General features: G+C 42.7%; 1 protein-coding gene across 4 annotated transcripts in view; it reads left to right on the plus strand.

The window, feature by feature from the left end:
- Positions 1–6,600: 6,600 nt before the first annotated feature.
- Positions 6,601–26,441, plus strand: part of MYO5A (myosin VA) — a 115,596-nt gene continuing 95,755 nt past the window's right edge. For 2 of the 4 annotated variants that reach the window (XM_060282747.1, XM_060282748.1), the window contains exon 1: positions 6,602–6,968. In XM_060282747.1, the coding sequence (XP_060138730.1) occupies positions 6,942–6,968 (27 nt within the window). In that variant the 5' untranslated portion in view covers positions 6,602–6,941. Of the gene's footprint in view, positions 6,969–26,441 lie in introns of all 4 variants that reach the window. The other 2 variants (XM_060282746.1, XM_060282749.1) reach the window with 2 other exon arrangements.

Consider the following 26,441-nt stretch of genomic DNA (forward strand, 5'->3'; position numbering starts at 1 on the left):
TCCCAAAGTACCTGGATAAACTTACAAACTTGGTGCAGGACTAGATTGATTTCATCCCACAAGCATTTACCGGTATTACACATTGACTAAAATATAATAGGCATTGCACCTGGTGAAACGCCACTCTTTTTAAATACATGGTATAGGAAATGGTGTATAACAGTTCTGGGCTTGATTCTATATATAGATGTACACTGTATCTACACTGTTTAAATATAGCTATATGAACAAGTTTCTATAATGGGAAGATTGAGCTGATCAGACTTGGAGGCTTTATTGTTAACTCTAAAAAGCCTGAGGCACTCAAAATACAAAAGGTAAATTGAGATGGGTTTATAGCATTTTCATCATCCTAGAGTACTTCCAGATTGGTGTTGATTGTGGAATTTATGCTCCTTGCAGCATCTACATGATGTTGGTTTTAAAATGCCAGTCTACCCCCCCCCCCCGCCCGATTTGCCATTCCTGGAGAAAATCCCCAAAAGTAAAAACTTAAACCACACACTCTTGTCAGTGACCTGTTTTAATATCTCAAACACCCTGATGCAAAATAATCTGTGGAAGTACCCTTAACCTTGCTTTCCACCAAAAACTCATGCTAGGCGTGTTATTTTTGGTCATCCTTATTTTTGTCAGTAGTAGTCTGCAAAAGCTTAGTCTTTCAGAATCATAGTTGAGTTGAAGGCAGCTGTTACCCTTGTTCCTTGCCCTACTGCTGCACTACAGCCCTGAGGATAGGCACTTACCGGTAATCGTTTAATCTTGGGATCCCAGACCAGCGTTTCCTCATGCCTCCAGCCAATCACTTGCAATTTTCACCTAGCGTAAAACCAGCTCTCCAGCCTGCTTATCACTGAGAATTTGCAAAATCCTGAGGGTGGCAATCACACACTGACTCCACTTGTCCGATTGTGAAACTTTATTAGAAATCAAAGGTGGTAGGAAAGCAGGCAACAGGTCAATCAGATAAACCAGAGCACCGGATCTAAAACAAGATTAATCCTGGCCTATCCAGTGTAATATGGTGTAATATGGTATTTCTAGTCTCTTTATCAGTAGACTGATGGGGAGGAATATCAAGCCTGGAAGACCCAGCCTGGATGCCTACTGGAGAGAAAGTGAACAAAGTTGCAAGGGAACCTCCGCCTTGAAAGGCTAATCCTTACCCCTGCTGTTGGATGGTAGGTCTTTGGCTCTTTCTGGCCAATGACAGCCAGAGCCAGTCAGGTAGGTCATCAGCTCTCCCATGTAGGCTTTCTGAATATGGTACCTTTGTGCATTTCCACAGAACTGGAAACTGGCTTACAGAAATGATGGGGCAGGAGACCAGATTCCTGTGCGACTTATTACATGTGTAAAACCTAAATTTATAAGAATCATTCAAGGTAAATCTAGAAAATGTGCTTGGGGATTGGAGAGAGGTTTTGAAAAGATTAACCACATTCTAGCCTGGTTTTGTGGGATGTGGGTGGCACTGTAGGTTAAACCACAGAGCCTAGGGCTTGCCGATCAGAAGGTTGGTGGTTCGAATCCTCATGACGGGGTGAGCGCCTGTTGTTCAGTCCCTGCTCCTGCCAACCTAGCAGTTCAAAAGCATGAAGTGCAAGTAGATAAATAAGTAAGGTAGGAAGGTAAACGGTGTTTCCGTGCGCTGCTCTGGTTCGCCAGAAGCGGCTTAGTCATGCTGGCCACATGACCCAGAAGCTGTACGCCTGCTCCCTCGGCCAGTAAAGTGAGATGAGCGCCGCAACCCCAGAGTTGTCCATGACTGGACCTAACGGTCAGGGATCCCTTTAAATTTACCTTAGCCTGGTTTTATGTAATAATGCAGATTATTTTCAAGCACATTCTATATGGAAGCCATTTTATTAAAGAAGTTGAACAATGAAGCCATTTTTACTCTCTTTTTAAAGGAGGCAACACATTTCATGGTGTAAAGTCTGATGTACCTTAAGCAAAAAAAAAAATCCCTCTTTATAAATGGCACACATCCTTCAGCTTCCTCCTTAGGTCAGTCAGACATGGTTGTGATTGGTTCCAGCATATAAGCAAATCCTTAAATCTATACAAGTTAATAGTTAAACACCTTTGTCATTCTGTTATTAAGAGAAGGAAGCCAAGAAAATGCATCCATATACTTTCTGCACCCTGCCTTGAAGGTAAGTTGGAGTGTGTCTCACAGTTCCTGAACCCTCAGTTCCTTTGAATGCAAGGAACAAACTGCAGGTACAATAAGTTGCCTTAATGCTCTTCTCTATCAGATGCATCTCTTGCACAGTGGTAACTACTTCCAGAGCAGTTTTTTCCCCAGGCAGTTCCCACTCAGACTGTGCCCTGTTGCTGCTTGGTATACTTTCCAGCCATCTTGATGTCACTGGGTATCAGTACTGCTGCATCACACAGAACCTGTATCTGACGATACAAAATGCGCAGAGCTCTGTGAAAGTAGACCGAGTTGCTGGAACAAACGTATTAAACCTCTTCCTGGGCTGTACCACTTCTTACTACAAGTGGGGGTGGCTCATGTAGCTGCTCTATACTGTATGCACAAAGCCACATGCATTAAAAAAAATAAATCCCTGTAATGAGGAGGAAACCCAGAGCTGAGGCAGCTAAAAACACCCACCATACAGTGACCACACTTGATGTGGATGCTGCAATTTTTGTACTATGCAGAAATAAAATGCTGGGTGTTCTTGGTATATAGGACCTGCTCCCTGAACTTTGTGTGCATCACATGATAAAAAATGGGATTTGGCTTACTGTGTGAAATTTCTAGTGAGAAGCAGAGCTAAGAGGAAGATGCAGAGATCTTCATGCAGCTTCTTCTGATTCTCTACTTCCTACGCAAGTCAGAGAACTTGTGAGCAAGGTCAGGTCAGCTGCAATACATTTTGCGGGCTGAGGCCTCAATATGCATACTACCCACAACTGCTCAAGTTATTTTGGAACTTGATGCAGAAACTCCTACTCTCACAGTTAAAATATAAAAAATATAAACATGGGTGTATGCAGAATTTTTTTCCAGGGTTGTGGAGGGGGAGGTATATGCATACCAAATATATAAATTCATATTTTGTTTAAAAGGAACAGACTTCTATAGATACATAAGCTTGTATAGAAAAGGTGGTGGTGAGATCGTTGTATATGTGCACACTCTCTCTAACCAGCTAGTTATTACAAAACAAACTATAAACTGCTGTATTCCAAATTTGCTGAAGCTAAGAAGCTCTGAGGCTAGAAAAGAGACCATCTAGGAACTGAATATATTGTACTTTTAATTCTATGAAAGAAATGAAACAAATGATGCCCAACTGCTAAATAAACAGTCCTAAGAGCATAACGTCATTTTCCTTGTAGTGGATTGATACTCACTACCTCTCTCTCTGCTTCCAAAAATAGCTGGATGTACTTTAATCCTATAACTTCCTCACTATGGAAACCTGAGACCATGCTGCCTTCTGCCTGCTTCCTACAAATGCAGTTGAACTCCACTTAGAAGAACTGATTAGTCTATATAATCTACTCCCCCCTTTTAGCATACCTTAGCATACCTAAGACCACAGTGCCACTCTGAGTGTTGTATTGCTACCTAAAGCAACAAATCATGATAAGATTTATTTCAAAGAAGGTTCCATCAATACGGTCCGAAGGCCTATGAGGTGAACATCCTTCTCCTTCTCCTCCTTTGGAATAAGCTGCATGGGTACAACCCTGGTCACATTTGAAACAAGTCCCTCTGAAACCAATAGGATGCAGGGGGTCCTCCAAGTGCCACTTTCTGCCCAATTTACTTTTCAATAAGTGGTTAGGACTGGATTTTAAACATATCTAACATAAGAGTCTTAAGTCTGGTCTTTTACAGCAACTGGATGCTCCTCAAGTCCCTATTTCTCTAAATTACCGTACATGAACTGATGATTCCCTAAGTATATGCTTTACAGCCACTCTCACTGCTAGCATGCTGTATTCCTGGACATAACCCCCCTCTTAATTACAGCAGCTGGATGCTCCTTTAATTTCCAACAACAGCTGAATTTGAATGCCTCTGCATTTTGAGGCAACCACTATATATTCACTATACCCCACTCTTAACATTTTGTGCTATCCCTGAGCTCTTAAACATATGGCTATATATCAAGACTGTTTACTAAGAAGTATGTCTGACTTCAGTGAAACAAAATAAAAAAAATGCTTCCAGTAGCACCTTAGAGACCAACTAAGTTTGTCATTGGTATGAGCTTTCGTGTGCATGCACACTTCTTCAGATACACTGAAACGGAAGTCACCAGACCCTTATATATAGTGAGAGGGCGGGGAGGGGTATTACTCAGAAGGGTGGTGGGAATGGGTGATTGGCTGATAAGTGTGGTAAACCTGTTGACGACTGCAATTGGTCTTACAGGAAAAAGCAAGGGGTGAGATAGCTAAAAATAGCTTTATCATATACTAGCTGGCCCTGCACGCGTTGCTGTGCGTTAGTCTGTGAAATGGAGGGTAATAGCGCCCCTTCAGATCCCCCTGAGCCTCAGAGTCCCCCTGAGTGGAGGCGAGACACTGTGGAGAGGGCAGGTTTCATCCCTGTGTCTCCCCCCCCCCGTTCTGACCCATTACGTATCCCTGCCCTCTATTGCCCCCCCACCTCCACTTGGTCTAGTCTGGAAAGCGGCCCAGTCTGCAAAGCTAAGGGGAGATATTGTGGAGAGGGCAGGTTTCATCCCTGTGTCCCCACCCCCTGTTCTGACCCATTACGTATCCCTGCCCTCTATTCCCCCCCCACCTCCACTTGGCCTAGTCTGGAAAGCGGCCCAGTCTGCAAAGCCGAGGGGAGATATTGTGGAGAGGGCAGGTTTCATCCCTGTGTCCCCACCCCCTGTTCTGACCCATTACGTATCCCTGCCCTCTATTTGCCCCCCCCACCTCCACTTGGCCCATAGCTGCCAAGTTTTCCCTTTTCTCACGAGGAAGCCTATTCAGCATAAGGGAATTTCCCTTAAAAAAAGGGATAACTTGGCAGCTATGACTTGGCCTAGTCTGGAAAGCGGCCTAGTCTGATAATGGCCGCCTGTGTGGTTTCAGTTGCTTGGTTGATGATGTCATTTGGTTTGTGGGTGTGGCTTAGATTTCACAGGAAGGGAGGGCGTGTACTGTGGGAGGAATTCCACTTGAGGGCGCTGTTTGAGTTGGTGGAAAACCAGGTCTGTACCTGCGCAGGTGTGCTATTTGAGGGATTTTTGCCCCCAACAACGCGCGGGGAGTGGCCTGGATCGTTGTGTCAAAATTTCAGGACGATCGGTCAAGCGGTTACGGAGAAAAGTGGAACCTGGATTTTCACGATTTTTACATTTTTATATATATAGATAATGAGATAAGAATCCAATGTCTCTATTCAGACCAGGTCTCTCCATGCTTTTAAGTTTGGTAATAGGTTGCAATTCAGCAACTTCTCTTTCCAGTCTATTTCTGAAATTCTTTTGTAATAAGACAGCTACTTTGAGACCTCTTATAGAAAGTCCTGGGAGATTGAAGTGTTCTCCTACTGGTTTCTGTGTCTTGTGATTCCTGTTCATTTATCCTTGGGCGTAGGGTTTGGTTCACAGCATAAAAATAAAAGGCGGTTCACAGCATAATAAAATACAAGATAAAAACATAAATATACCCATCAAGCACACACAGGCATGAGTGTACAGAAAAAGATATCTATAAAAATTAATCTGAACCCCACCCATCTGACTGGGTTGCCCTAGCTACTCTGGCCGGCTCTCAGCATCCACGGGATCAAATGGCAACAGAATTCAAACAGCGCAGTCAATGACTCGACTGCAGGTACTTTTTGGTCTGTTCAAGGATGCTGCATGCCTCGGATGCTGCATGCCTCGGATGCTGCATGCCCCCATCCATTGCTTGCTGAACTTATCTGGGCGCAGTAAGGCCCAGCTGAGCCTCATGGACAGTGCTGGATTTACGCCTAAGCTAAACAAGCTGTAGCTTAGGACCCCACTCTCTTGGGGGCCCCAAAAAAATTTAAAGGAAAAAAACCTGGATGTACATTTCCAAAATATAAGATAAAAAACAAATAAAATAAAACCTACATACAGCAGCAGTGTTTTGTGTTGTGTAGACTCCTATGATGTAAGTAATGGGCACTGCCTGCTAGCCTGCTCCCTAAAATATCACTGGTTTGCTCATTTCTATATATTGGGTGCCTACATTCTGCATGGACTGGTTGCATAAATTACCATAGCATATACTCAACACAAAAAACAGCGACAATTTGTTGTTGACAAAGGACAGCTGGACATATAAAGGGCCCCATTCCCTTCAGTAGCTTAGGGCCTCATCAATCTAAATCCGGCCCTGCTCATGGAAAGGATGCAAACCAAGGCTCGCGATGCAAATCTGCGAAGCCTTTTCTAAATAAACACAAAAACAACACAAAAAGCACACCCCACCCGCAGGTTCTTCTGGATTTCTGCAGGAGGCCGGACCTGGCCAGGGAGCTGCCCGGCCTGAGGCTGCTCCTTCATCGTCTCCGCCCGCCGACACTTCGCACGCGCGGCCGGTGGGAGGCAGCGCGCGCCCACAAGAGCCGCCCGGCGGCCGCATTCCCTTTCCCCGGCTCCGGCTGGTACCCACAATGCACGAAGAGCGGGAGGAGGGAGCCGGCTGCGCGCCTGCATCACCCCCATCATCCTTGCCCTTCCCAGGTAGCAACATGGCGAGGCCAGCCCAGCCGCCTCCTGAGGAGAAACGGCAGCCGTAGCGGGCCGCCGCGGCAAGACGCCTCGCCTCTCTCGGCGCGCGCCCCGCCCTGCGCCCCGCCCCGGGCTGGCTGGCTGGCCGGCTTCCCTCCCTCGCTGCTTCTCTCGCTCCAGCCCGGAGGCGAAGAGCCGCTGCCATCGCGGCCGGCCGCCTGGAGCCCCTGCAGCGCTGCTGCAGCCATGGCAGCGACCGAGCTGTACACAAAGGTGAGCGGCGGGGAGTGGACGGGACGGACTCCAACGAGGCCTACGCTTCCCCTCAGCCTGCAAAGGCGGGAATGAATGGCGAGGAGAGGCCGGGGCCGTTGCAGGGTGCTTGGCAACGCCGCGGGAGGGGTGTGGGCCTCGTTGCCAAGGGGACGGGTTTGTGTGTGTGTTTGTGTGTGTGTTGGGTGGGTGGCGGGGAGGAGAATGGGGCCAGGCCCTCGACGAGCGATGGTGGTGTCCATGAGTCACACACAGCAGTGATGGGGGAGACGGAAGATGGTCCATAGGAGCCATTTCTCTCCCATCTCTCCCTCACCTCTCTTTCTGCCGTCCCCACCTTTTTAATTTTATTTTCAAGGGGTGGCTGGGGTTGGGTTAGGGAACGAGGAACTGGCCTTTGAGGAAGACCCTCTCCCACAAGCAGAGAGGTTGGGTGTCCCACCTGTCATGGGCGAACTAGTTGAGATTCCTGCATTGCAGGGGGTTGGACTAGATGACCCCCCCGGGACCCCTTCCAGCTCCGCGATTCTACGATGCTGTTATACCTCCCTGTAGCATTCAGGGGATGGCGGGGCTGGGATGGGCAGGTTGTCACCTTCCTGGCAGGGCCTCTTTGGCTGAGGAGCATCTTCCTTGCCTGTGTCTCCTTCCTCTCTCCTTCCTGGTGACCTGAAAGTGAAGAAAACAAAGGGACTCCAAATGAGGAGCAGCTGGCTCACATGTTACCTTGTTTTATGCCCTCTTCCTCAGCTATTTCTCTCCACCCCCCTCTTTAACATTTTCACCACATGCTGTCATCTTGTGGCACCTGAAAGCCTAGCATCATTTATTGCGACTGGAGTGGTGGAGGAGAGTTTGCTTTGTCAGATGTATTATTGCTTGCCTGGTGAGGAATTCTGCTCATAATAATCCCAACTACGTGCCCGCTCGAACCATTGCATTTTTACATCTTCTGTTAGATAAGCATGAGTCATGCTTGATTTCCTTGTAATCAGCTGGTGTTTGTTTTTGCACAGTAATGAAAACACTTGCAATTTGGAAGGAAATAATGCAGAGTGCAGTCCTTGGCAGTGGTGGTTTTTAGGTTTCCTTGTTTTCCAGGGGTGTGCAGCTGGTGGTGGATGAAAGCTAGGTTATGCCAAGGGAGGGAAGGGCAAGCAATGCAAGCTCCTTGTCTCTTAGCAGCCTCACTCCGCAGCTCCCTTGGGGAAGCTTCAGTGCTAATGAATTGGGCTGTGTGATGTGTTGGGATAACTAATACAAAGAACGCTCTAATTGCAGCATGCAGTATCATGGTTGGTTCCCAAGCTAAAATTTAATTATGGCCATAGGTATAGAACACACACATTGGCTATATGTGTAGCCAGACCTCAGTCATGTGACTCGTGCTGTAGTTTGGAAGTTATTTTTATTTATTTATTTTAAAATGCCCTGTAAGGAAGGAGATAACTGTTCCCCAGCTAGGCCGGATGCGGCCCAATCGCTTTCTAAATCCAGCCCGCGTACGGTCCAGGAATCAGCATGTTTTTACATGAGTAGAATGTGTCCTTTTATTTAAAACTACCTGGCCCTGCACGCGTTGCTGTGCGTTAGTCTGTGAAATGGAGGGTAATAGCCCCCCTTCAGATCCCCCTGAGCCCCAGAGTCCCCCTGAGTCAAGGCGAGATACTGTGGGGAGGGCAGGTTTCATCCCTGTGTCTCCCCCACCCTGTTCTGACCCATTACGTATCCCTGCTCCCTATTCGGCCCCCCATCCCCCCAGGCAGGCCCCTACCTCCACTTGGCAATGTTGGGCCTTGTTGCTGGAAAAGGCCTGTTTTCAGTTGAAACAAAATAAAATATTCCTTTCAGCAGCACCTTAAAGACCAACTAAGTTGGTCTTTAAGATGCTGCTGGAAGGAATTTTTTTTTTAATTTTTTCGAATACATCAGACCAACACGGCTACCTACATGTTTTCAGTTGGTTTGGTCTTCAACACCTCTGCCGGATGTATGTATGTGAGTGGTGGATCTCGTGGTGGAGGCGGGTCTGTCAAATGGAGGGTAATAGGCCCCCTTCAGATCCCCCTGAGCCTCAGAGTCCCCGTGTTTTACAGGATCTCGTGGCGGAGGCGGGGTTTGTGGGTGTGGCGCGTTGTGGCTAATCCCTGTGACTGCCCCCACGTGTCCCGATCCATGATCTATTCTGTTTGTGTGTGTCCCCCCTCTCCATGACGTTTTGAAGGATGGTATTTATTTTTGTCTTGTGGTTATTTGGTGGGGGATTTTTTGGGGTAGTGGTGCTAGATTTTAAAGTAAAAATCCCTTGCCGTGCCCCCAAGTGCGTTGCTGTGGGTTACCCCCCCCCGGGCCTAGTGGGGGCCTGGCAGGGGCCTACATAAAACAAAGGCCGTGCTGCGACCTGCGATCCATGCGCTCGCCCTCCCCCCCGGGCCTAGTGGGGGCCTAGCAGCCTGGCAGGGGCCTAGGGGGTCTGATAATGGCCACCTTGGTGGTTTGAGTTGCTTGGTTGATGATGTCATTTGTTTTGTGGGTGTGGTGTAGTTTTCACAGGAAGGGAGGGGGTGTAGGAGGAGGAGCTGAGGGAATAACACCACTTGAGGGCGCTGTTTGACTTGGTGGAAAACCAGGTATATATCTGCCCAGGTGTGAGATTTGAGGGATTTTCTTTTCCAACAACGCTCGGGGAGTGGCCTGGATTGTTGTGTCAAAATTTCAGGACGGTCGGTCAAGCGGTTACGGAGAAAAGTGGAACACACACTTTCACGATTTTTACATTTTTATATGTATACCGGTAGATGCAGCTGTGGGTTATTTGTGGGGCATAGGAATTCATTCATATTTTTTTCCAAAATATAGTCCGGTCCCCCACAAGGTCTGAGGGACAGTGGACTGGCCCCCTACTGAAAAAGTTTGCTGACCCCTGCTATACAGAATAAGAGGAAAAGGGCTTGGTAGATGCATCATATGTCCCCGGTGGTCACATTAGATATCATGATATGTGAAATATCAGCTTTTCAGTATGTATAGATGTGGTATTGTCACAGAGTTCTCTAGTTCAGGGTGTTGTGGCCATGCTTCTTGAATATGCTTCTCAAATTTATCTCTAGCTTTGCTACCGACATTTTTTGTTTCTAGGCCTGATGGGTTCTGTGAAGCCCAGAGATTGAGAATGTCAAATTCTCATTGCTAATGCATTTAAATTAATATCTATTTTAATCTCATTTATTGCATTTATAAGCTTGAATTCTAAGCTGCGTCTCCTGGCAAAACTTCACTGATTCTCTTTGTATAGTCAACTTCATCTGCTCTAATAACAAAGACAACCTAGCTAGCTAGGTAGTCATCAGGCCAGCCACACAATGCAATCCATTTCAATTTTTCTGTGAACAAGATAGCATAGAATTTGGGTCTTGCCATTCAAAACAAACAACCTCTTAACTATCAAATCTATAGGACATCATCTGAATGTTTTTCAGTCTAGGTTGTTCTTTTTTTAAAAAAATTCTGCTTGGTGGAATTCAGTTTGGGTTCATAAAGCTTGCAGTACAAGAACACAAACTTTTTGTAAGTGTATATATTAATAATGTGTTTACTTTTTAGCCTTGGGGTAGAGTCTGTACTTTTAGCTGTGTGTGTTATTGAACTAGCTATTATTTTATAACTCTGGTGCATGTGGAATCGTTAGAAGTAGAAGAAGAATAGTCCAATGTAAGTAGGGACTGGGAGGTAAACTTCATGCTGAAGCTGTGTAGTGATCTCATGAAGCCCATTCTTTTTGGGGGAGTGGAGAAGAGAATAACTATGCGATCCTATACATGTTTATTCAGAAGTACAGTAAGTCCAATTGAGTTCAGTGGGGTTACTTTCATGTAAGTGCAGTTGAGACTTTTTGTAATTAAAAGCAACATTAAAGGACTTTGTGTGTTGGATTCGTCTGAGCACCTGATTTTCCTGGAATGAAATAAAAATACGAACTGCCTGCTGGTGTTTTCTTTTTTTGATACTATGAAAGGCATGTAAGGCTTCATTTGTGTTTAAATCATAAGAGAAATGCTTATGTGGAGATAGTATTTTACACAATTTGTAATTGGTACAGCACAATTTTGTAATTGGTACAAAAGAAATCAAGGCAGTACAGCATCTGGATCATTTTTTTTCTATAGTGGGCATTTATGTGTAAAGTGTTGTCAGACAAGAATCACACCAGGATCTATGCGCTAGCTGGAGTTGGCACTTTCTACAAACCAAGCAAACTACTGTAATGTTTGTGTGAAGTGATTATGGTGTATAGTAAAATATTCACATGTCAAGGAAGTTCCTCTGCTCTTGGACCATATCCTATTTCCTAGGAATTACCCAGAAGAAAAAGCAAAATTATCTAAATGCAGATAAATCAATATCTGAATGTGTCTACAAGTAACATTTGTGTTTTTTTCTGCAGAAAAGTACCTAGGCCTTATTTGTAGCCAGCAGGAGACTCAGTTAAAACTGGTTAAAATATAATGGGCCTCTCACTGAGATAAGTGTTCACATTAATGACATCATGCATTGACTTCAGTGGTGATAGATGCAAGTACAGCCAGGAGCAAGCTGTTTAAAACTCATCATTTTCTAAAACAAGTGGTAGGAACCTTTGCTTACCTTTTCTCGGGTAAGCACATCTCAAGTTGTGTTTTTCTAACTTCTCCCTACTTTTAAAAGACGATTTCTGTTTTTCTTTTAATAAGATGCTGGAGCAAGAAACTGCTGCCTACTTCTGTGCTGTATCATCCTTCCAATAATATTAATAAAAAAATAAAATATCATAAAATAAAATAATAGTAATAAAAGGAAGATGCATTACTGTGTTTCTGCATTTTATTTTATATATGCTTTCAATTCTTAAAATGTATTCAGTTCTATGATTTTATGTTTTGAGCTGTCTAGCAATTCCTACAAATATATACTGTAATTGCAAAATAGTGGAGTTACCTCCCCTCTGAGTTGCATCACATTCCAAGTTTGTATTTTTTTCAGACACTAGGTAATAAATGACACTTTTTAAAGCAGGCATTTAGTGGCTGATGGGTTCAGTCCTTTAATGGTATATTTAATTTTGCTTTTTTATATAATTTTATGTGTGTATGTGTATGTAACCACACTGATAATTTTCAGTAAAGGGTGGTATAGAAATCTATGTTATTCTAGCATTGGAAATAAATTAGGCTATTTCCAATTTACTGAAGTAAAGTAGCACTAGTCCACCATCTCTGTTAATTCAGTTACTGAGAAATGAAACAATTCTTCAAAATTACTATACATAGTGCTTTTTGGAAATTTGATTCCCAGCCCCTGCAAAAAGATCTAGTCACTGCTACCCAATTCATCTGTCTACCGTATCTTTCCCTTCCTGGTGGCTAGAAATACTTCCATCATCACAGTTTTCAAGCTCAGTTATATGACAGCAGGAACTGGTAGCCTAGAGAGAAACAGCTTTCTTGGAAAAACTTGCAATAAAATTGCAACAGCACAGCAAGACAGAAACAGGGTTGATTCTTCCCAATTAAACTCAGACACTGTGTAAACAGTACCTAGCTAACGGAAAATGTGAACTAAGCGAAAGAGTTTCCAATCAGCTTTGTAGAGTTTCCAAGTCTGAAGCTGTGAAAAATTTGAGCAGATCAACTGCTAAATATTGGTTTAGAGCAGGAGTCAGCAAACCTTTTCAGCAGGGGGCCGGTCCACTGTCCCTCAGACCTTGTGGGGGGCCGGACTATATTTTGAAAAATAATATGAATGAATTCCTATGCCCCACAAATAACCCAGACATGCGTTTTAAATAAAAGGACATATTCTACTCATGTAAAACCACGCTGATTCTGGGACTGTCCGCGGGCCGGATTTAGAAGGTGATTGGGCCGCATCCGGCCCCCGGGCCTTAGTTTGGGAACCCCTGGTTTAGAGTGCTTCATCTGAACACTGAGTTTCTTCTGAGGAAATGAAATCACTCTGGGCAGGGCTGCTACTCTCTGGGAGATGGAGTTCTATTCGTGGAAGAGTGTTCTCGCTCCACAAATCGATCATAGGGGATGTATTTTGAAATGCATGTAGACTTGTACAGTTAGAAATTAAACATAATTTTTGCTCCATGAACAATTATTTATTCAGCTGGAGTTAATTAGTTAAGCTGTTTTTCACAGAGCAAGAAAAATGCAACAAAACCTCCCAAACACCCTTCAGAACAAACATCCTCACTTTTGTATTGGCATATGCACATTTAAAGTGGCTTGCTTAAATGACACTAATAAGAGCAGACATCCAGCAGAGCCAATTTAAATATGGCAGAGTGACAGCAGTTCTTTCCTGTGTACATCTTGGGGGTTATGGTTTTTCAAATGCAAGCAAAGTAACAATGAGTAAAGAAGGTACTGTATAAAGTCAATCATGACTCTGTCCAGTATGGTTAGGTGTTCCGTGAAATACAGTATAGAACAGGCATCCCCAAACTTCGGCCCTCCAGATGTTTTGGACTACAATTCCCATCATCCCTGACCACTGGTCCTCTTAGCTAGGGATCATGGGAGTTGTAGGCCAAAACATCTGGAGGGCCGCAGTTTGGGGATGCCTGGTGTAGAATCATAGAATTGTAGAGTTGGAAGGGACTCTGAGAATCATCTAGTCCAACCCCTAGCAATGCAGGAATATGCAGCTGTCCCATACGGGGATCAAACTTGCAACCTTGGCGTTCTCAGTACCATGCTCTAACCAATTGAGCCAGTGTGTTCCTTACCCTTGACATAGTTATCAGTCAGGCAATTTTGGGCCATGTCTATCCACAATTTGGGGTCACGAAGAGTCGGACATGACTAAACGACTAAACAACAACATCCACAATTTGGGATGGAAAGCATGTGGGTGTTCATATGTGACATGCTTTTGGACTTTGATACCCATATTAGAAAATCATGTTAAGTCATAGCATGTGTCTGGCTTCATCCTGAAAGGCTTCCTTAACAATTTCCTAACAGCGGGACTTGTGCTTTGCTCTTAAATTCCTTTGCCACTTAAAGCAAAGCCAATTTACTCTGGGGTGTGGCAGATTGTTAGTAGATAAATGCTGAATAGGCTCAAATCTGAGAACCACTAACCACTCCCTGGATTCTGCTCCTTTGTGATGTGACACAGTACATGAATCAGCACTTTGTGAAATGGTTCAGCAGAATAGCTTAAAGAGGATTGGAAATGGGAAATTCCAGAGCTCTACTGCTGTGGTGCTAAGTAAGAGTGGATTCGCCTTTACAATGCAGATTTTTGAGTTTCTTCTGTATGCAGCATTCCCTCCACAATGTGTAGCAGTAACATGTGCTTAGCTGTTATATGATAAAAAGCAAGTACAAGCCAGGTACAGTGGTACCTCTACTTACGAATAACTCTACTTACGAATGTTTCTACTTATGAATGGAGCTCCGTCCGCCATCTTGGATGCTGTTCAGATAGGATTTTTTCTACTTACGAATTTTTAGATAGGGTTGCTTCTACTTACGATTTTTTTCTCACAATGCATTCCTATGGGATTCGACTTACAATTTTTTTCGACTTACAAATGTGCGTTCGGAACGCATTAAATTCGTAAGTAGAGGTACCACTGTACACCCTTGGCTACCTGTGTTCTCCAGAATCATTTATCATGGGACTGTTTATTAAAATGGTAAAGAGTGTGCTATAAATGTGAAGGAAGTGGGAATATTATAGCATAGAATCAAGCAGTCAATCTAATACAAACCCCTAATTTAGGTAGATTATAGAATATAAGCACTTAAAACAGATCAGTCTTGTTTCTGTGTCTTGATGTGTCTTTTCTTAGCACCTTTCGTAAGTATTGTAGAGTCTTGCCTGTGTTTCTCTAGGTATGTTAGAACTGGAGAAACAAGATCCATGAAAGGCAGGTGTCTGGGAAATATGTTGTCTAAAGGTCTTGAGCTTTAAGCAGGGGAACAGTATTGCCATTAAATGAGTATGTAACTCTGGAGCTGTCACATGACTAAAGAAATATTTGTTCAGTATACTGGTACATGTGGATTTTAGTTACAGATAGGTAGCTGTGTTGGTCTGACATAGTCAAAATAAAAAATAAAATAAAAAAATCCTTCCAGTAGCACCTTAGAGACCAACTAAGTTTGTCATTGGTATGAGCTTCAGATACCTGAAGAAGTGTGAACGCACACGAAAGCTCATACCAATGACAAACTTAGTTGGTCTCTAAGGTGCTACTGGAGGGATTTTTTTAAAAAAATATGTGGATTTTAGTAATTTGACATATGAGAAAAACCGTTAGTTCTAAAGAAAAAGCATGGTACGGAACTTTTGTTTTTAGATGATGGATGCATGTGTTTGTAGCAGACATCATCTTAAACGGGGTTACCTCTTTCCCTCCCATGTAAGAGGGAATTATTTCATTAGTATTCAATGCTAAAGCATGATTTTGTATTACTAGGTAGAGCTTGCACACTTCTCCCTCTCTTCCAGTGCAGCTGCGAGTTGTTCAGAATCTTTTGCTTCCACTTTCAACTTATTGTCCTAACCTGGGCATAGTCTTCTCCATGGATAGTGGAAAGAAGCCAACTTCAAAAAATAGTTCACAAAGCTGGCTTGTTTTCACTAACCAAAGTTAAGACTAACCACAAGACAGCATGCTAATGTGAGGTTAATCTAAAAGAGAAGTGAACTTTCCTTATCTTCTCACAGCTGTACTGCAAGGAGGAGGAGGTGAGCCCAAGGTTCACTGTGGTTCATCTTTGTAATGCAAAACCATGACTCCATCAGATGTCAAGGAGATCAGTAACAATCAGTATAAGTATACAATATTTAGAAGACATCTGAAGGCAGCCCTGTATAGTGGAACCGGGGAAGCCGAACACCTATGAACTGGAACATTTTGGCTCCTGAACAATCAAAAACAGGAAGCAGTTGTTCTGGTTTCCGAATGATTTTTGGAAGTCGAATGTCTGGCGCGGCTTTCGATTGGCTGCGGGACGCTTCTGCAGCCAATCAGAAGCCATGCCTTGGAAGTAAAACGTTTTGGAAGTCGAATGGATTTCTGGAATGGATTCCATTCGACTTCCAAGGCACGTCTGTATAGGGAAGTTTTTAATGTTTGATGATGTTGGAGGAAGCTCTTTTTAGTCTGGGTTCAGACCTGGTTTGGGGACAGAATCAACCTTGATCACCCTGATAGATACTTTGCTTCAGGAGAAAGATGGGTGGAGTATCACCTTGTTGCTCTTGCTTGAACTTTTGGTAGTTTTCAGTACCATGGCTTTCTTCTGGCCAACCTCCAAGAATTGGGAATGGGTGGCACTATGTTTATTTCAGTTCCACTCCCTATTTGCAGCGCTGTGTTCAGATAATAGCTTTGTGGAATTATGTATCTGCCACTGGCAGTTTTGCTGTGGGGTTTCGCAGGGTACTATTTTGACCCCAATGTTGTTTGATATCTAGCTGAAGCAACTGGGAGCACCCATGAGGAGATTGGGGGCACTGCACTATCGGTATGCAGATATTGCCCAGATCTGCTTCTCTGTTAAATCTGAATCAGGAGAAGCTGTGGTTATTTGAACTGGTATCTGGATGCAGTTGTGGGCTGGGTGAGAGCCAAGCCCCCAACCCCCGATTCTGAATCCTGGTAAGATGGAAACTCTGGGCAAGCACTTCTGAGGTTTGGAAGTTTGGGAAGTTCTGGATGAGGTTGTACTCCCTCTGAAGGAACGGGTATGTAGCTTAGGGGCGCTCCTATATTCACCTTTGCTACTATGCATAAGCTGGTTTTGTCAGGGTGTGGGAGCTGTTTCACACTAATGCCCTATCTACCTGAGGATACATGTGTATCGTTTACTGTATCAACAATTTTGGACATGAATCTGATGTGCTAATGTGCATCAGAATGCACATTGCAGTTTTGGTGCTGCCCTTTTGCTCTGTGTTTTTTTGCAGTGGGATGTGCATTCTATGGGATGTGCATTCTGTGAAGCATCCTCATCTATGCCCTGGCACAGCTATTAATATTTTAACCATTTTATGGGAGTGAGTACAGTCATACCTTGGTTTAAGTACACTTTGGTTTGAGTTCTTTCAGTTTAAGTACTCCGTGGACCCATCTGGAACAGATTAATCCACTTTCCATTACTTTCAATGGGAAAGTTTGCTTCAGGTTAAGTACGCTTCAGGCTAAGTATGGACTTCTGGAACCAATTACACTCATACTTCGGGTTAAGTACGCTTCAGGTTGAGTACTCTGCGGACCTGTCTGGAACGGATTAATCCACTTTCCATTACTTTCAGTGGGAAGTTCACTTTGGTTTGAGTACTTTCAGTTTAAGTACCCCGCGGACCCGTCTGGAACGGATTAATCCGCTTTCCATTACTTTAAATGGGAAAGTTCGCTTCAGGTTAAGCACGCTTCAGGTTACCAATTGTGTACTTAAACCGAGGTACCACTGTATAGCCATTGTGTGTAGTTGTTGGTAACAATGGTGACTTAGTAGTCCTTTTGCAGAATTTGGGGTTGTTTTTTTTGCATATAATGGATGTAAGCAGGAGGTTAGAGAGGCAGGCCTGAATGTGGGAAAGGTTGACAGGGGCTGGAAATAAAGAGTAAGAAAAACGGGGGAGGGCGATCATGAAGCCTTAACTTTTTTTTTAAGCATCAGATTTTACTTCATAGTGCAGATTATGGAATACTGTATGAACATCCCTGTGAACTTCCCTGTCTGTTAAATTATCATTTTAATAGAGGCAGTACAGTAATTGGGAGCCCATCTTTTGATAAGATGCAAGAGCACTTAAACCTCTCTGCTTAATGTAAATGGATAGAGCAACTTTGTTATTCCTGTTGTAAAAGTAATGTTTGGAGGAATGTTTTTGAGCATCACCATTTGATGACTATCACAAGACAGTTGGGTTTTATCATTCTTTCAAGTGGCACGGAAAGAAAACACTCTCGCTCTTTGTGCTGCAAAGGAAGTCAAATTGCCCTGACAATGAAGGAATTCAGTGATCTGACATGGCTGTCAAACGTTGGCCTTTGCAGGGGCGTTATGGTTGGTTTTTCTGTTGCTTTGAAAGTGGATAATATCAGTCTTGCAGACGAGCTGGGAGACGCCGGCTAGAGTCTGAACTGTGTGGCTGATCAGTTTGCCCACTCTCAGAAATACGCCCTACTGCGTGGAGGACATATTGCTTGTGAAGGCGAAAATGCTTGCTGCTCAGATTACCAGGAGTTTGCACCACCAGAGATACTGGGAAAGTGTTGATTTGGACTATATGTATGTTAAAGTAAGTTTATCATCTCTCCTCACACATACTTCAGTCGTGAATCTAGCACCATTATCTATGCTTGCTAACATCTTGCTACTTTATCTAATGATGGCCGCAATCCAATGTCCAGTTACATAAGAAACTTACTGGCTTCAATTGTAATTGGATGCAAGATTGCATATAAATATACATTTTACACATATTGTGGGCAAGCCATAAGGCGTATGGTTTAGTTGTGTAAACAAGGTTAATCAGACTATGGTGAGATAACTTTTGTAGAGTGAAACTGTCTTTGGTATGTGAACTTTCTTCTTGTTGCTATACTATCTTTGGGAATTGTCATGGCTTTTGAGGGAGGTTTCCCTCCCATACGTTGTCAGTATACTTATACTAAAACAAATGATAAAATAAGCTTTTCAGTTTTGGAATGCTGGTTTGTGTTTTAATTATTTGCTTTTGGATAGTTCTGTAACATAATTCTTTGGAGGACGGGAAGCTTATCTAAGTATATGTTGATCAGCTAAGCTTTGAGAAAACTGAAGAGCAATTAAAAACAATTTGTTAGGCATTTTTCTTTTTAAGCATACCTGAAGAGAGATTTAAGTTGCAGTCCTGTACACATATACTTAGGCAGTGGTTCTCAAAGGGTGGGGCAGGAGAGAATGGAAAGTGTGGTGGGAAGATTCAAGAAGAACATTATATTTTGCGAATTATTACGCAGCTGCGTTGTTTTATGCTTTGTGCATGTCCCATGATCATATTATAGTTGTGTTCTATGTTGTAAATCGAGCACTGCTAGGGGGTTGTTTCTTTTTGTTTTCCCATTTATTTCTTACCAATAAAAAAATTTGGTGTGGCACAAGAAAGTTGTTATTCTGAAAGTGTGGTCCAGAGAAAAAAAGTTCAAGAAGCACTGTACTTGGGTGTGAGCCCGATAGAACACCTAAGCCAGGGGTCAGCAAACTTTTTCAGCAGGGGACTGGTCTACTGTCCCTCAGATCTTGTGGGGGACCGGACTATATTTTGAAGAAGAAAAAAAGAACGAATTCCTATGCCCCACAAATAACCCAGAGATGCATTTTAAATAAAAGGACACATTCTACTCATGTAATAACACACTGATTCTCGGACTGTCCACGGGCCAGATTTAGAAGGCGATTGGACCGGATCTGGCCCTGGACCTTAGTTTGCCTACCCATGACCTAAGCCTTTCTTCTGAGTAAGTATTTGTAGGATTGGGCTATAAGTCTCTCTGCCTTTTAAGTTGATGTTTCTCACTCGCCCCAATTAGCTGCTATATCTTCCCTTTCAGCCTTGAAATATTTTGGAGGCTACAATTTGATTAGATTATTGAATCTCCAGTGAATCTGCTTACTACCGGTAACAGCTGAACTGAACTGAAAAAGAAGGTTCGCCAGAATGTGGTATCGGGCAGAACTTCCTGGTTAGACAACAAAGCAAACAGGTTATATTCCTCAGGGGTTTCTTCTCAGGGTGTGCCTGACTAAGAACACGGATATAATGTAATGGTTTTAAAACAAAGGTGTTCTAACAGAAAACACGCTTGTAGCTTCTGGGCAAGGACTCCTGTTTCCTTAAGAGTTTCCCCCAAGTCTGCTAATGAGCTTTTTAAAAGAGAGGTTCTCTGGTACTTAAAGCAGCAGAATGAATGTTTCAAAAACAAAAACGACTATCTACTCTTGAGTTCTGCTTGATACAACTGGGCATTTTGAAACATGATACAATTATTTGATTTACTTAATTTAAACATTTTGCTTCACTTTTAGGCCTTCACCCCCCCCCCAAATATTTTTTCATTGTTTTTCATTTAAATACAATAACAACATATAATGACAGTAACTTTTCCAGTGGTACATTCTTAAGTGTGATATGCCATAGATGATCTGTGAGATTATGTTGATTATATTCTAAAACAGGATGAATGGCATCTACCTTTAAAGCAACCCTAATGGGATTGCTCCAAGAGCTGTCTAGCTTAGGAAAAGCAGAGGATAAGGATTTATTCCATAATTCGAGTATGGCTGGACACACTTCAACCAGGTCAAACTTTCTGGTAGATGCTAGATATAAGATCAGAAGTATAATACTTGTCCATTTCCAGGTTATGATCAGTCTGTGAGTTTTTCTGACGTATATCTTATTTCCCATGTTGGGAAAAGCAATATGAGAGATGGTCTCAAATGAGTGATTTCAGTTCTGTTTAATGTCTTTTGACCTTTATATCTGTGATAATTAATTTTACCATTAGCTCTGTTTTCAGATGCTTTGATGGACTCTGTTCTTTTTGAGAAGGCACAAATAACCTAAGCATATAATATAAATAAATAAATGCTACAAATACTGGTATATTTTCAGAATTGCATTATATGATGTATTGGAATTCTTGAAACTGAGAGCTAAATTGTGTATAGTCGAATCTTCCATATCCAGGCACCTCAAGGGTGTATGTGGTTTATATAGGAAGTTGTCAGGAAAAGAGGAGAGATCTTAAGAATTGAACGGAACAGAGAAACTGTTTATCTAGCAGTTGTATAGAGAAGACTAATTAAGCATCTGGTCAGGAAGAGAGATGTGCAGTGTATTCAGCTTTGATCTCTTTGGAGTACCAGAGACTGGAACTGTTAATGTATCATGAGATTCAAGTATTTGCATTTTGTCCCATGTATCAAAGACTTTGCTTCTGGAGACTTGCATTCCCAAAGAATTAGATATTATGAAATGATATTGCTGGATTGTTCTTAACTAGAGGTGTGGTTCACCCTCCCCCCCGCTTTAGTCTATTTTTCTTTGGGCCCAGTAATAACTTCAGTGAACATGGGAACAGATAATACAGTGGTACCTCGGGTTACAGACTCGAGAACAGAAATCGTGCCGCTGTGGCGCGGCAGCAGCAGGAGCCCATTAGCTAAAGTGGTGCTTCAGGTTAAGAACAGTTTCAGGTTAAGAACGGACCTCCGGAACAAATTACGTTCTTAACCCGAGGTACCACTGTAGTCAGAATTTGCTGCTTTGCCACTCTTGAATGCATATATTGTTCCTTCTTTTGTTACATGATTTCCTCAAAAACATTACTTCCGTATTAAGTATATTACAGTACTATTTACTGAAAGAAGACATTTGGGAGCAAGATGGGTAAAATATTTTTTTATCTCCCTTTTCAGTTGAAAAAGGCTTCAAAGTAGTTTACAAATATTGCTGATAAAGTTGCAAACACAAAACAAAAAGGGAGGGAGGAGGGTAAAAGCAGACTCGGACACTAAATCTTAGTTACAAGATTCATGTAAAAACAAGCTGGAATTGAACAGCTTGGAGAGCCAAAAGTTGCTGGTATCTTAACAGAACTGCTGTGTGTCAGTTGTGTGTGGCAATTGTGTAATGTAATGAAGATTGTGTGTGCAAATAAAGTATCCTGAAATAGATGTCAGATTCTTCTGACTGTTCTTTTAATGAGACAATAAAATCATCTATGCCCACTTTGAAAACTATTTGTAATGCCTCTCATGCTTTGTTGCAGTCAAGAGGATTAGTGTGGCATTCATCTGTTACAAGGCAGTGTTAAGTCTGTAAAAAGGTGTTCCAGCAAGGTGTGGCTTCCCCAATCCTCTAAATCAGGCATGTCCAACAGTTCATGATCTACTGGTAGATCACAGGGTGTTCCAGGTAGATCCTGGTAGATCTTTGGCACCTCAGTTATCTCCCCCCCCAAGGGGGGGGGCTGTGGCTTCCTAAAAAAGCTCAACAACTTTGGTCCATTCAACGACAATGGATAGATCACTGCCAGTTTTTTTTTATACTATGAGTAATCATCTATTGGGAGTTGGACGTTGCTGCTCTAAATGTATTGTAGGTACATTGAAAAATTATTGCTGATTTATACCCTTGCACTTCCTTCAGTGGAAAGTATGCCCGGGGAAATGAGAGATAGACGCCAGGTAATAAATAAACAGGCCCAGGGGATTGGTCAAGAGCATAATTTGCTCTTTGTAATAGTTGCACTAGATCCCTTCCATTAAGGCATGTCTTCCTTTTGTGCATACATTTTATGCTGTAAATTGAAGAGGTTCGATTTGGCCACTTGGATACTTCATAGAAAGGCGGGATATAAATCTTGATAATAAGCTAACACATGTGCACTGCTTTGATCCAAGGCAATACTGTACTGTATTCAGCTGTTGCTAGTGCAGTGACCTCAGAAGGTGGTTGGGATTTACGTTAAACTGAGATAAATGCATAGGAAGCAGCACAAACCGTGTTTAAAAATGAAAACAAAACTAACCTCAGCTGGGCTACCAGTGCATTAATGTATATGGTATGTAATGGATGCTTGATGGCCTTTTGAAGCAGAGAGTTCTGATTTAATGGCAGCTCTGTAAATACTGAGTTCTCTCTGTTGACTTTTCGGCCAGTGCATTCTTGGGAAACTAGTTTCAAGTTGCAACCATAAATCATTATTCCAATTTCTTACCACGAGTCTCCTTTAACTGTTTCTGTTTTCCCATTGTGGTACAATGTGCCCATTACTAGTGCTCCAAAGTAACCCCACTTGAGTTCAGTGGGATGTGCTCCTAGGAGAGTGTCTATAGTATTTCAATCCAGCTGCAGGGTGACTTTTGGGGGGTCTTCTTTCTGTTTTTCCTGTAAAATGGTTAAGCGATCATAGCATTACATTGATGTTTCATTAAGCTACAAACACTAATATAAAAAGCTTCCTTTTTGTAATTAGGAAACTAGTAATAACAAACAACTGCATTCATGATAGTCTAGCCCAGGCATCCCCAAACTGCGGCCCTCCAGATGTTTTGGCCTACAACTCCCATGATCCCTAGCTAACAGGACCAGTGGTCAGGGATGATGGGGATTGTAGTCCAAAACATCTGTCTGGGGATGCCTGGTCTAGCCTTTGCTCATATGTGGAATACCTTTAAACATCTTATTGGGTCACTGCCTTTTTCAGCATAGGTCAGTTGAATTTTAATGGGACCTGCACAAGTGGAGTGTGATTTTTATGAACCCATTTATATGGGGATTCTTGGCATTTTTAAACTATTTGGTACTTTGAAAATCAGTAGTAAATGTGAGTAAACTTGGTTGGTAGAATCAGACCAAATGTCCATTTGCCAATTATTCTGTTTCCAACACTGGCTTGCTGAATGCTTCCAGGAACCTCACCAGCAGGGATGAAGGCAACAGCCCTTCTCTGTTGTTTCTTCCCCAACTCCTGGAATTCAAAAGTAGACTTTCTCTGAGTATGGCATTTCCATATTGCTGTCATAATGAATAACAGTTGATATTCATGGATATAATCTCTATTTAAAGTCATCTGTGGCACCATCACAAACTTGTGGCTGTCAAATTCTGTAAGTCAGTTGTTATATATAGTATGAGAAAGTCCTTTTATTTGTCTTTTCCATCAGTTTCATTGTACGATTCCATATTCTTGTATTATATGAAAGGGAGGGGAAATGTCTCTCTGCACTGTGAAACTTCCTAATATTTTTAACATTGCACAAAACCAATGGGAGGTGTCAGCCAGAGAATTGGAGCACAATGCCACCAGTATGTGGACACACCCAGCTCTTATTTCTTCATACCATCTGAATAGGGTGAATGCAAGTGCTGAAACAGTGCCTGGAGGCAGTGATGAGCTGGATGAGGGACAATAAACTAAAGGAGAATCTTTATAAGTCTGAGACTTGGTCTTGGGCTTGCAAATTAGGCAAACAGCCCATTCTGATGGGGTAGCACTTCCCATAAAAGAACAGTTCTCAGAGTGCTCACGGGCCACAATGGCTAGGAGTGCCTCTGCTCCCCTGATTCACCAATTACGGCTCCAGTTGGCTGCAGTTGTCCATGCTTCCATGAGCTCCCAATTTAACTACAGTGGTACCTCGGGTTAAGAACTTAATTCGTTCCGGTGGTCCGTTCTTAACCTGAAACTGTTCTTAACCTGAGGTACCACTTTAGCTAATGGGGCCTCCTGCTGCCGCTGCACCACTGCTGCGTGATTTTTGTTCTCATCCTGAAGCAAAGTTCTTAACCCAAGGTGCTATTCCTGGGTTAGCGGAGTCTGTAACCTGAAGCGTCTGTAACCTGAAGAGTCTGTAACCCGAGGTACCACTGTAATGTAATGCATTCTGTGGCAGTGTTTGAAGTTCCCCAGGCGCTACTGGCATGGCAACTGTATGGAGATTTCTGGGTGCCAGGTTGCTAACCACAGTTTAAAAACCTCTGCCTTAGTCCTTAGTTAATACCATTTCCATTTCTGCTGTGTGTTTCTCTTTCTTGCATATTGGGACAAGTGAATTGTTGTAAGAACAAGTTACAGTCAAGCAATATAGTTGAGATCATTGAATTGTAATGTTGGAAGGTACCCTGAGGTGATCTAGTCCAATCCTCTGGCGAATAGATAATTCTGTTGCGGCAACAGTAACCTAAGTTTAAGGAGTCATTTGACATGTGGCTTATATAAGTTTCTAACACTGCTCTGTGTGGGGCTTCTCTTGAAGATGAGCTGGCACAGAATGTTCTGCTTGGTTGTTGTGTACGGCATTGATATGGACGCATGTTGCACAGATTCTGAAAACACTATATTGGCTGCCACTGAACATCAAGCCCAATTTTGGGTGCTGGTAGTAGCATACAGGGGGAGCCTGACTTGTGCTGCCTTCAATGAATGTGATCTAGGCAGGTCACTTTATGAAACGGGGCCTTCTCAGTGGGATAAGGCCGTGGAACTCCCTTCCTGCTGAAATTAAGACTGTTCTGCAAATTATATGAGTTCAGATAGCAATTCAAGTTGCTCCAACCGGTCGTTGGAGCATAATAACAGTGACACCATCTGTATTTGTACTTGCATTTCTTTAATTAAATTTAATGCTGTCTGCTGTACTTTTGGGCTGCACTTTTACTTTGCTTTTAGTTATATACCTTTTTGTTAGCAGCCCTGGCCTTTTGAGAGATAAGGTGAAATATAATAGATAAAATAATGATAGTGCTGTGCATTTTGATTCATTTGCCTAAGCTGCATGGTATTGTGCTGTGCTATGACCTAGCAAAGAGAGCAAATTTTCAGTCTTCAGACATTCACCTTGAGGTCTCTCTTGATAGCAGAATCTGCCAAACTGCTCACCGTTCATCAATTTTCTTTGAGAAGGTGGCATTGGTGAATACAGTGGTACCTCGGTTTATGAACACAATTGGTTCCGGAAGTCTGTTCATAAACTGAAGCGTTCATAAACTGAAGCGAACTTTCCCATTGAAAGTAATGGAAAGTGAATTAATCCATTGCCAGATGGGTCTGCGGCGTTCGTAAACCAAAAATTCGTAAACCGAGGTGTTCATAAACCGAGGTTCCACTGTAGATGAAATGTGTGTAGTTTAGTCATGCACAGGAAAACTAGCATGGGAGTGTTACGGAGATTGCTTTTTTAAATATAGAGGAACATCAAAAATATTATTCTCCTCCTGCAATCTGAAGTGATACAGTAAATTCAAGAACAGGCTAGTTAGAACCTTCTCTCTGCTGTGCAACAGGAAGGTGTTACAGAGCAGTGTTAGCATTCTCTCTCTTTTTGCCTTCCTTCCTTCCTTTCTCACACTCCAGAACTTGTACAGGCACTATAATGTTCTTTTATGTTGTTTTCTTCTTGCAAATGTAAGGAAACTATCGGTTTCTGAATAATCAGCTTGACGCTCTGGTGTCATCATTTTGTTAAGGTGCACTACCCAGTTGACACAAACTTGTCAAGGCAAAGGGAAAGTAAGCCTTTCCAAAACGTCTGGTGCTATTTTTGTTGTGGTCAGAAAAGCTCTTCTTTGTGTTTCTGTTAGGGGCAATGCCTCATGCACTGTATTCTCTCACTTCTTTGATTGCATTAAAAGAAATTCTCTTCCTGGCTGGGAAGAAGCATCATTACAGTGGTACCTCTACTTACGAATAACTCTACTTACAAATGTTTCTACTTATGAATGGAGCTCCATCCGCCATCTTGGATGCGGTTTAGATAGGATTTTTTCTACTTACGAATTTTTAGATAGGGTTGCTTCTACTTACGATTTTTTTCTCCCAATGCATTCCTATGGGATTCGACTTACAATTTTTTTCGACTTACAAATGTGTGTTCGGAATGCATTAAATTCGTAAGTAGAGGTACCACT

This window comes from Zootoca vivipara, chromosome 14 (genome assembly GCF_963506605.1).
Source record: "Zootoca vivipara chromosome 14, rZooViv1.1, whole genome shotgun sequence".
NCBI classification, from domain to species: domain Eukaryota; kingdom Metazoa; phylum Chordata; class Lepidosauria; order Squamata; family Lacertidae; genus Zootoca; species Zootoca vivipara.